This window comes from Arachis hypogaea, chromosome 10 (assembly GCF_003086295.3).
Source record: "Arachis hypogaea cultivar Tifrunner chromosome 10, arahy.Tifrunner.gnm2.J5K5, whole genome shotgun sequence".
Classification (NCBI taxonomy): Eukaryota; Viridiplantae; Streptophyta; class Magnoliopsida; order Fabales; family Fabaceae; genus Arachis; species Arachis hypogaea.
Window position 1 is genome coordinate 100692557 of NC_092045.1, and position 12983 is coordinate 100705539.

Genomic DNA, 12983 nt, shown 5'->3' on the forward strand with positions numbered 1-12983 from the left:
TGATGTAAAACAAAACATTGAATTAAATGTCCTTATATTTTTTTAGAAAATGAATACTTCTTTGATCTCCTCCAATATGAAGCTGAATGAGCTCATCAGGAGGCACAGAAAGTAGAGGAAGCTCAATCTTTTCTTCCATACAACATATGAAAACTTTGGTTGGGACGACTGTTTGGATTTAGCAAGCCTTTCTCCAGACCACATCCATGTTTACAGTGTTGACATTGATAAATAGGATTTCCTATATCCTAGACATCTGCCGAATGAACTCTCTTTAGATACTCAGTTGTCATACCGATGCACTTTAGTCCATGATGTACCCCAAGATGCAAATAAACATACAGATAAAATTTTTACATACCGTCTAAGGTTTCTGAGGATGGTATAAAATTATCTTCCATATCCACATCCAACATTAAGTCATCATAACCATTCAAAACTACAATAAATAAAAATTATAAAAAAAGCAAATATATATGTTGATGTATTACTAATAATTCATATCTCTTGCAAACTACAAACTTAAATTCATGATATAATGAGAAATTACCTTCATCATCAATAAAAGGGTCAACATTTTGGCCACTTTGTATGTCACCGCTTGATGGGTGCATCCAAACAGTCGATAAATTTACATCTTCATAAAATTGAGCCAAATTAATAGCCACCGAAACAACAACAGAGGAAGATTGTCTTTTTTGCACCCCAATTATAATAGAACTTCTTTACAAAAAGTTCAATTTTATTCAATTAAACGTTAGAAACTATAGGAAAGAAAAGAATATAATAATGATGATAATCTTTTCTAAATTACCTTTCTGTTAGGCACGATCTGTGGGAATCGCAGTATGATGGAAGCTGATTTTGCGGAACGACTTCCGTTACATTATTGGCGGGTCCTTGTACACTGGAGTATGCTAGAATTGTAATAAATCTATGTTATATAAATGATTTCTGATGAGGTATACTTTTTGTTAAATATTGGTGTATGAATCATTTGACAATCATTAATTATACGTACTATTTGTTAACACGGACAGTGGAGTTCTTGTCAATGAGGAATCCGTTCGTAGAGTTAAAGATTTAGATCTTATCTCTAATGTAGAAGGTCTTGCATAATTAGGAGGAGTATTTTCCTGTCCAATTCCATGCGAGACACAGTGTACACCATACATAGATAGTTGCTTCCCTATGAATGAGTAATGAGAAATAACAGAAAATTTTTGTCATTAAACTGATATAAATTAAATTTAGATAAATATGAGTCAATTACAGTGAAAAAAATGTCACATTTATCTTTACTGGATTGTAAACTGAGAATATTAGATGAGGTACCAGTTTCTCGACACACTGTTCTTTGACTTGTAGTAATAATAATATGATGCACATTTTTATATATGTCAAAATTTGTATTATTGTTGTTCTTCGACACTGTTAAGTCAAGAAAAATAAATGAAACACAAATAATAAGTATTCAATTATCTAATCTCGTATTTGATTTTATACAATTTTAGTAATATACTTTCGTAGTTTAAAATTTTTTTTGTATTGGTTTAGTTTTTTTGAATTATTTTTTAAATTATTAAACTAAATCAATGAGTATCTATATCATATTATTTAAAATATACCCAGTCATGACTTAAAAATAAATACAATTCAATTTAAATAATAAATAAAACTCTAAATTTAAATATAATTTTAAAATTTTAATTTATTTAAATCGTGTTAAATAGATCTACACAAAAGCATCAAATTTTATATTTTTCCAATTAGTATAGAATTTTATATATTAATTTAGATTAAATAGTATATTATTTTAAATTATGACAGAGTATATCTTAAATAATATTAAATAATTAATTAACCTAAATAGTACATGAAGATTTGAGACTTTTTTATTTATATACGCATGAGAAAAATATTATTTCCCATAATACGAATGGCTTAAAAGTGTTCTTGAATTGCGCATGGCCATTTCATGTGAAGCATCAACGAAATGGAATTAGCCTCTATTTTAAGAGAGGTGAACACGAAATGGATGAGAAGGTACTGTGTGTGTCAGAAAATCCATTCCAAGGGAGGCAGCCATGAAATAGAGCAAGTCATATATACCAACCACGAAATGGAACAATCATAACTGTCACACGCAAAATGGAAACATCAATGAAACTGAACACGAAATGAGCCATCCTTATCTCTCTCCCCCTCCGATTTTCTCGAATCCTCCCTCATACACATAATCAAAATACTGATGGCCAAAGGCTAAGAGAGAAATAAAATTATTGGTTGATTTATTGACAAAAAAAAATGTTTTCGATTTTTATTTTCATGTGTGCCTGTGCGTATATATATGAAAGTTTAAATTTAAAGATGGATAAAATATTGTTTTAGTTCCTACTATTTAAATTAAGTCTTAGTTTTATTTCTAGTGTTGTATTATTTTTTTATTTTAGTCCTTTTGTTAAAATGATTTTTTAAATATTTTTTATTATAATTTTTCTTTAATCAAGTGAGTCTAATTCATCCAAAATTTAGTTTAAAAAGTAAAAGTTATTTTGTACTTAAATTATAAATACTATTTATCTTTATATATTTTGAACAAAAAGATTTATATGTCTCATATTTTAAAATATGAAAATTATTTTTGTATTTTTAATTAATAAATTTTATTTATTTTAAATTAAAAAATCAAGAATTTATTTATCATTTTCTCTAAAAATTATGTGATGAGTCTAAATGTCAATGATAAGTATTCTCTTTAAGCACTCTCAATAATCTTATTATTATTATTATTATTATTATTATTATTATTATTATTATTATTATTATTTATCAGAGGATGTGTTGATCGCAGCAAGCCATTTATCTCTTTCACCCTGCATCCGTTTTATAAGCATTCTCCTTTTATGATCCTCAGTCAATTGCTTCATGCGCTTGACTTGGCCTTCAGCCTCTGCTATTGCTTTAACTATAATAGTTTCTTCTTCTATCTCAGTACGCTCTCTCTCTCAGTCTGACGCTGCGGTGGCTGCGGGCTCGCAATTTGGGGAGTTAGGAATCTTTTTTCAATTTCAAAATTTCACGTCAATTTCAGAGAGGAGAGGAGTGTGAGAGTGAAATTGGGTTACGGGTTTAAGCCATTGGAGATTTAGGTTTTTTTTAAGTCAAAACGGCACCGTTTAGAGGAGTTATTAACAAACTGAAAATTCTTTAAAAAAACCAATCAATTCTAACGGTTTACCGATTAATCACATATTCGACTGATTTTGTAATCAATTTTTTTGTCAGACGATTTATTCATAACATCTTTTAAGTCATTTTTAAATTTTATAAAATTATTTATAATAATTACAAAAAGTGCTCACAATAAAAAATTTTAAAATTTTATAAAAATATTTTATTTAAAATTGTTAGTAAAATCTTAGTTGTACTTTGTTTCAAAATAAATAATTATAATAATATTAATATTTTATATAAAAACCCATACAAAAAAATTCAAATTTCATACAATTTTTTTCGTTCATTTTTAATAGCTCATAAATACAAAAAATATTGTACAAAATTTAAATTATTTTTGTATTAATTTTTATATAAAATACCCATATCATTATAATTATTCAGAAGTTGCATATAATTCGAATCTTATGAATTCAATTTACTACGTATTTGTCTAAATCGAATTTATTCAATTCGATTTATATAGAAATGCAAATTCGATTTATTTAATTTAATTTATTTTTGTATGTGGTATGATTTAATTGAAAGAGCAACAATTTATACTGCTTCGTAGGTTTTTCTATAATTTTATCTAGTATCAATAAAATTTCACTATCACTGGTTTTAAAAAAAATTAAAATCTAAAACGATGGTTAAAAATAAACAAAGAAAAAAAGATTTAATTCTTCTATAATTGTATGCGCTTTTTTTTTCTGATTTGCGTTTTTATCACAATCCACAAGTTCTATGTTTTATAAATTAACGTTAATTCATATATAGTATATAAATAAATTTAATTAGAATAAATAACAATTTATTTATTTTATTTTAGATTTTATAAATGAAAAGACTAATTCACTAATATAACAAATTATAATTAATGTAGTATAATTAATTAAGTAATATAAATTATAATAAATTATATTAATTATATTAATATTTAAATATCTAATCAAATTAATTAGTTGATATAATTAAGTCAGTGCAATAAATTTTATTGAATGAGTTAAAATAATTAAATCGAAAAACACTCTCTAAAGCATGCCACGTCAATTTTATCATTAAATGCAGACATCCGATTTTTATATAATAGAATAGATTTTAAATTCAATATATCGTTCAAGTGTTTCATCGTTTTGTTATTGACCAAGTAGTTGTCCTTTTAACTTATTTGTTATGCCGTTGGAAAGTTTTTAGCACTTCACTTTAGGCAATATAATCTACTATGATATATTTATGGGCTTTAGTTAATGGGATATATATTTGGTTAGCGTGTTTATTTTCAAACCTTTTTTTTAGTATATATATATATATATATATATATATATATATTTGGTTAGCGTGTTTATATATATGTATATGTGATTAGATAATGTTCAAATATATTTGTTCCAAAATATTTTACCTGAAAAAAGGAGATGGGGATTGGGTCTAGAGTAATGATCCAAGCGCCTTAATTAGAGTTGCTCCTTTAGACATTTTTGGGACGGTGATGAGTAAAAGTACTTGTAAGAAATTTTAATGTTTAAATCAATAGATATATCAACAGATATGAATGTATGGGAGCAATTGTCTCCATTGAATTTTAGAAGAAACAAAAAACTAATAAGTATATATGTGTATATATATTCCCTTCATTTTAATAATGTGTTTGTCTTTATACAAATTTTATTTTAAATATATTACGTAATATATATATATATATATATATATATATATATATATATATATATTCACTACTTAAAAACTAGTTATTACAGACGGATATTTCCGACGAATTTTATCCCACAGAAATACAGAAAAAATTTTAGAGGGATTTTTTTGTCGAAAAAAAATGGATTAGCATAAATTACAGACGGAAAAGAGAATCCGTCGATAATTCCGTCGAAAAAATTTTTTCCGAGAGAAATGGTTACAGACGGAAAATCCGTCTGTAATAATTTAATAAAATGCAAATCTATTACAGACGGATTTATTAAATTATTACAGACAGATTTTTCGTCTGTAATTTAAAATTTTCCGTAAAAAAATATTGATTTAAAACATTGATTTATTAAATATTACATGTCTCCGCTGCGTAATATTTTCTCGTCCTTGTCTATCACTACAAATTGACTTTCTGTCAATACTGCAAATGGCTCCCTCTTGCACGCAACACACAAGGGTTCTATATCCCATTCAACTCTTAATCTTCGTGATACTTATTATATTCCCAAATTAAACTTTAATCTTATTTCTGTTGGTCAACTTGTTGATATGGGTTTTGATATCATTTTTTCTGTTTTTGGTTGTCGTGTACAGGATTCTCGGACAGGACAAATCATCGGGACTGGACGTAAGGTCGGAATGTTGTTTGAACTCGAGAATCTTCATATTCCTCCTGTACCAAATCTCTGTGCTGCTTCTTCTCCTTCTACCCTTCACTTATGGCATCAACGCCTTGCCCACACTTCTTTAGGAAAATTGCGTTCTCTTGTGTCTTAGGGTATTTTGGGTTAGGTTCCAAATGAATCTTTTGATTGCGTTTCTTATCAAACTGCCAAACAACCTGCTTTATCTTTTCACAATAATTCCTCTCTTGCTTGCTCTCCTTTTGATCTCATTCACTCTGATGTTTGGGGCCCCGCTCCCACTTCTTCTATGGGTGGAGCTCGATACTTTGTCATTTTCATTGATGATTATTCACGTTTTACTTAGGTTTATTTGATGACTAATCGCCATGAGATACCTTAGATCTATATCAACTTTGCTACTATGATTAAAACTCAGTTTTCCAAGGTCATTAAGGTTTTCCAACGTGATAATGCTATGGAATACCGTGATTCCAAACTCTTAACCTTTCTTGCAGAACAGGGTACTTTGTCTGAGTTTTCTTGTCCTGGTACGTCTCAACAAAATGGCAGAGCTGAACACAAACACCATCACATTCTTGACTCCGTCTGTGCAATGCTTCTTTCTTCTTTGTGTCCTAAGCGTATTTGGCGTGAAGCTGTTCTTATTGTTATTCTGTTCTTCGTAATGTTACTCCCTTTGAGCGTCTTTATCATACCTCTCCAGATTATAGCTCTCTTCGAGTTTTCGGTTGTGTATGTTTTGTTCTTCTTCAGCCTCATGAATATAGTAAACTTGAACCTCGGGCTCGTATGTGTTGTTTCCTAGGTTATGGCACTGAACATAAGGGTTATCGTTGTTGGGATCCTCTCTCTAAACGTATTCATATATGTCGTCATGTTGTCTTCTAGGAACATCACATGTTTTCTCGATTCTCATCCTTTGAGTCCATTCTTCCTACTCAGTCACCTTTTTTCATTGACCCCAATGTTGATCTTTTTCCTAGTGATGATTCTACAGGTTCTATCTCGAGTGACCCTCCACAGCCTCCTATTCTTTCGCCTTCTCTATCTCCCGATGATTCCAGATCGGACGATGATCCTGCTCCTACCGTCATGCCTCCTCCTCCCACTCGTTCTTCTAGGGTAAGAAATCCACCTCCTCATCTTCTTGATTATCATTGTTTTTCTACTATCCTTCATCAACATAAACCTAAGTCATTCAGAGAAACCTCCACAAATCCACATTGGCAACAAGTAATGTAGGAAGAAATACAGGCACTTGAAAAAGCATACACTTGGGATTTGGTTGATCCTCCTTTTAATCAGGAAGTTGTGGGAAGCAGATGGGTATACAAGATCAAGACTCACTCTAATGGTTCTATTGACCATTATAAGGCACGATTGGTTGTTCAGGGTTGTATGCAAGAATATGGTATTGACTACGAAGAGACTTTTGCTCCTGTTACTCGGCTCACATCTGTTCGAGCTCTTCTTGCTATTGTTGTAGTTAAAAAATGGACTCTTAGTCAGATAGACGTGAAGAATGCATTCCTTAATGGAGATTTAAAAAACACGGTCTATATGAAACTCCCTCCGGGTTATCCTTGTCCTTCTAGCAAAGTTCGTCTCCTTCGCAAAGCACTCTATGGACTTAAGCAAGCTCCTCGTGAATGGTTTGACAAGTTCAGCACTAACATATGTAATCTTGGTTTCACTTGCAGCCCTCATGAGAATGCTCTCTTCATTTGTAAAAGCGAACGTGGAGTTGTTCTTTTACTTCTGTATGTTGACGACATGATCATTACTAGAGATGACATTGATGGTATCTCTGATCTCAAGGGATCCCTTCAGCATACTTTTGAGATGAAAGATCTTGGTCCTTTCAGCTACTTTCTTGGTCTAGAAGTCATATCCACCGATGATGACATCTATCTCTCTCAGGCTAAATATGCTTCAGATCTCCTTACTCGAGCCGGAATTATAGATAGTCGCATTGAACCTACTCCTCTCGAGCCTAATGTTCGATTTACTCCTATAGATGGCACTGTTCTGGATAATCCTACTCTTTATCGATAGCTAGTTGGCGGACTCGTCTATTTAACTGTCACCCGACCAAACATCGTCTATCCGGTTCATGTTCTTAGCCAGTTCTTATCAGCTCCTCGTACTACTCACTATGCGGCAGTTCTTTGCATTCTTCGCTACATCAAAGACACCCTATTCCATGGCCTTTATTTTTCTGCCCATTCTTCTTTATCCCTTCAGGCATACTCAGATGCTGATTGGGCTGGTGATCCTACTGATCGTTGTTCTACTACTGGTTATTATTTGTTTATTGGTGACTCTCTCATTTTCTGGCGAGCTAAGAAGCAAATATTCACTGCTCGATCAAGCACCGAAGCTGAATACCATGCCCTTGCTGACACCGCTGCTAAAGTTATTTCGATTTGTTGGCTTCTCACAAACTTGGGTGCTTCTTAGTCATCCCTAACTGATGGTTTTTGTGACAACTGCAATGCTATTCAGATTGCCCATAATGATGTGTTTTATAAACGCACCAAACACATTGAGATTGATTGTCACTTTGTTCGGAAACGTATCTTTATTTATGCTGTTCGTCTCATCGCTGTTGGAACACTGGATCAGACTGCAGATATCTTCACAAAGGCTCATCATCTGACTCGTTTCCGAACTCTGTTATCCAAACTCAAGATGGTATCCTTAGCTCTCATTTGAGTTTGAAGGGGGATGTTAAGAGAATAATTAGAATTGAATCAGATCAATTAGTATCATTTGTATTTATATAGAGTATCTGTATATTAATTATAGGATTCTATATCTTTATTATTTTGGTTCCTCTAGCAGTTATATATACCTCTTGTACATTGTATTTTTCTTCAAACTGAATAATACACAAAACATTTTTTTTAAGTTGGTCTCTTATTTCTAATAATAGCTTTATAATTTTTAAATTAAAATAATCAAATATTCGATTAATTAAATGACAACGTGAAAGGTTGATTTTTAAACAATCAATAAAAAATAATTTATATTATATTCAACTAAACTTTTTCTTCCCTATAAAAACCGATAATTGAGTAGTTCAATTCTCATGTTGTGCTCTTTTTATGAGTGTTGTGGATCAATAAAGAATTTAAGATGGGTTGGAGAGTGTTATGCTTATGCATGTTTCTTGGGGCATTATTTATGTTATTCAATGCCCAAAATGCATTTGTTAGTTGTGCTCTGACTTCTCAATTGCAAGAAGAAATCACAAGAATCAACGGAGAAGGGCCTTATATAGGTTTGGTCATACCAAATTCTTTTGAACTCAATCCTCTTCTTCAAAATCCAGCCTACACTCCGAGTGAAAATATTATTGACTTTGCAGGTAAATATAAATAAGAATAAAAGAAAATATAAACTTCATGAATATATATAATTCTCCTTAATTAGGTCTTTTGTATTAATAGTTAATATTTGTCAATTTATATTTCCAATTTAGCTTCATTTTCTTTTTTTATTAATGGATAATAAATAATAATGAAGGAAGGAGATTCCGCTTTGGATCCATTGGCGATAAGCCTGTTATATTGGTCATGACTGGATTGAGTACATGTTTGGGCGCCATTATTTTGTTAAAAAAAGATCTTTTTTCAATGAAAAAAGATTTTTTTTTATTTTTTAACGTGTTTGGCAAATTTCTAGTAGTAAAAGTAAAATCACTAGTAAAATAAAAAAAAAGATCTTTTTTGAGAAGATGTAATTTACATCTTTTTTTAAAAGATCTTTTTTCTTTTAAAAAAAGATGTTTTTCATGTAATAAATAAACAAAAAAGTACTTTTATATTGTTATACCCAAACATAATTGATAGATAAAAAGACTTTTTTACATGAGATATCCAAACATAAAATTACTTTTACTTCTCTATAAGATCTTTTAAAAAAAGATAACTCGAAAAAAGATCTTTTCTTAAAAGCTCGCCCAAACAAGCCCTGAGTGTGGTATGTTTTCTTTTTCTTTTTTAATTCATCGCATTTGTAAAATACTTTTGGGTGGATGATATATCATAGTTTTTGGTCACTATATTCTAACAATAAATATTATAAAAAAATTTAGCTAATACATTTATGTGTCTTTAAAACACATATTAAGATTACTATTAATAAAAAAATTTTACATTTATTACTTTAATAAATATATAATAAATAATATATAAAAAATTTAAATTTTGTATAAACACTTCAAAATAAAAAAATATTAGTTGGCCACTATTACTTGGTTATTAATCGTTAATTATTGGAATTTTTGTATGTTTGTTTTTCCAATTTACCATCTTCATCGTCGTTACTTGAATATAATATTTACGGGAGTCACTAGGTAAAGAAGTCTAAAACGTCTTTTTTTTAAGATTTTTTTAGTAATTAAAATTTAACATATATATCGATTAAACCATATTATTTTTATCAAAATTAAGCTAGACAAATTAATTTGACCGAGAAAATAGTGACTCAAATTTTGAATTGGTCTAAATTAATATTTTTTTTTATAAAAAATGATTACAATACTTTTATTATAGAAAATGACTAAAATACTCCTATTATGTATATTAATTTGAGAATTTTAAATTCTAACCCTTTACTTCTCTGCCATTTTAGAGTTAGAATTTAGAGTTTTTTAAAATATATATATATATATATATATGAATATTTTAGTCATTTTTTATAATAAAAATATTGTAGTTATTTTTATAAAAAATAATATTAATTTAAATTGGTTCAAAATTTGATTCACCATTTTTTATAATAAAATTTGATTCACGATTTAAAAATAATACGGTTTAATCAATTATATGTGTTAAATTTTAATTATTAAAAAAATTTAAAAAAATATTTTAGACATTTTTATTTAAGTGATTCCAATATTTATTGCAGATATATGCAGCAATTACTACACAGCTTCTTTTAAGCATTTTCAACATAGAAGGAGTAGTGCATTACGGCATTGCTGGAAATGCAAACCCATCCTTGAATATTGGAGATGTTGCAATTCCTCAATTTTGGGCTCATTTGACACTTTGGAGCTGGCAGGTATATATTATTATTATTATTATTATTATTATTATTATTATTATTATTTAGGTTAAATTATTATATTATTTATTTTTTTAAATTTACAATTAAGTCTCTACATTTTAAAATTTTTTAATTGAATTTTTATACTAATTTTAATTTTATAATTATATTTTTTTACTGTAAATAATATAAAATTATTTTTATTCATCTTACACTACTAGCTAGTAAATATGTATAATATATTCTGTTAAGTTAAACATTTTAAAATAATAACAATGTTTTATAAATTTAAAATTAATGTAAGAATCTAAATAAAATCTTTTAAAATATAAAAATTTAATTATAAATTTAGTAAAATTATAACTGTACAAAAAGTAATTTAACCTTATTGTTATTATATGCAGAGATATGGAGAAGGGCCTAGTAATACATTACCCTTGGAACAAAATGGAGACTACACAAGAAACGTAGGGTACCTAAAATTTGGAGATTTCATGTCAAATGTAAGTTGGGGAGATTCATTTGATAACCTTCTAAACAGAATATGGTACCAACCAGAAGAGGTATTTCCAGTTGATGGAATTCCAGAACAAAGGCAACACGCTCTCTGGGTTCCTGTTGATTATAATTACTACCAAATTGCTACCAGGCTGAAGGTATATAACTCACATCATCTTAACTAAACCCTAAAATTAATCTACACAATCACTCTTGCTTTGTTACGTAATGAATAGTTTAATTAATTTGGTAGTTTAAAAGTAAATATTGATTAATCAGGTAAATAGTCTTTTATTATTATTACTGATAAATTTAAAATGTCTATTTATCTTCTGTAATGAAATTAAGAAAAAGAGAAAAGGAGAATTAGGTAAATGATAAATCAATATCACTTTTACTTTAATGCTAATTCTGAAAATGACATTTCACCCCGTGGAGCTCGTGGACGATCTTCAAAAAATATTTGCGATGATGTAAAAGTATATTCTATTCGTGGCTTAGTACAATAATGCAACTTTTGATATGTTTAAATAATTGATCAATACAATACCAAATTAATTAATAGGACTCTACTTTTGTTTTATATACTTTTATATTACCAATTCGCGCCCATAATATCTGAAGTCATACGTGTCAGGTTACTGATTGCATGTGTTTTTTAGCATAAAATTAACGTGGTCCAATTAAAGCACTAGTTGGTAAACTTTATTTCTAGAAAAAAAAAAAGGAGATAAGTTTTTTTTGAACTTTATAATTATTTTGAAAGACAACGAGATTTTTAACAAAAAAAAATTTAATCTAATTTTTGAATTTTATTTTTATAAGACTAATTAGTCTTTGTGCAAAAAAAAATTTTTTTTTTACACAAAAACTAATCAATTCCAAAAAAAAATCAAGAACCGGATTTAGTATTTTTTTTTCTTGAAAGTCTTGTAGTCCTTTCGAAGTAATTGTCAAGAGCCAGATGGATATTCACTCATAAGGTTTATATTATATTTAAAAGACTATTTAATTTATTGAGATATTATCTTTTAAAGTATACAAGAATACTGAACATATTGCTATTTACTCTTAGATTTTATTAACAGACACCAATATAAATATTGTCGTAAAATTAATTTTTAAAAAAATTTAAACTGAAAATAAGATATATTACTAAAAAAAAAGGAAAAATTAGGTTACTTTTATTGAATGAGATCAAGACAATGATATATAATTTATGGTTTTTTATTCTTTCCATTGCCTATTAATTCATCCTTTTATGTATTAAATATATATAAAATTAAGAAATGTAATATTAGTTTGTAATAAAGAGATTTTGGATTAAAATGTTATTCAGAAGTTGAAACTTGATGCATGCATAAACTCAACAACATGCTTGTCCACAACACCAAAAGTGGAAATGGTTGAAAGAGGAGCAAGTGCAAGCATATACATAGACAATGCAGCATATAGAAGCTTCATCTACAAGAAGTTCCATGTCACCCCGGTGGAGATGGAAAGTGCATCGGTGGCACTCATTTGCCTCCAACAAAGGGTCCCTTTCATTGTCATTAGGGCTCTCTCCGACCTGGCCGGCGGCGGCTCCTCCGACTCCAATGAGGCCGACATATTTGCGCCGCTTGCTGCCACCAATTCGGTTAAGGTCGTTATTGAGTTTATCAAGCTTTTGCCATCAAAAAGCCCTAAGTGGTCGCCCATGTAACAATAATAATGTTTGTTTGTTTTTCTAGGGTTTTAATATTATTATTCCATGCATTCCTGATGCAAAAAACATGTGGACCTTATATCTCCTTTAAATTGAGAATAAGCATCTTAGTGAAACCTGAAAATAATATCTTATCTACACGCAGTATTTCT

The 12983-nt window shown here is 29.1% G+C and overlaps 1 protein-coding gene across 1 annotated transcript; it reads left to right on the forward strand.

Moving 5' to 3' along the window:
- The first annotated feature begins 8663 nt into the window (after positions 1 to 8663).
- On the forward strand, positions 8664 to 12983 carry LOC112717825 (bark storage protein B). The gene is made up of 4 exons (XM_072205192.1): positions 8664 to 8940; positions 10485 to 10640; positions 11030 to 11281; positions 12463 to 12983. The coding sequence occupies exons 3-4, from the start codon at positions 11120 to 11122 to the stop codon at positions 12826 to 12828; spliced, it is 528 nt and encodes a 175-aa protein (XP_072061293.1). The 5' UTR covers positions 8664 to 8940; positions 10485 to 10640; positions 11030 to 11119; the 3' UTR covers positions 12829 to 12983.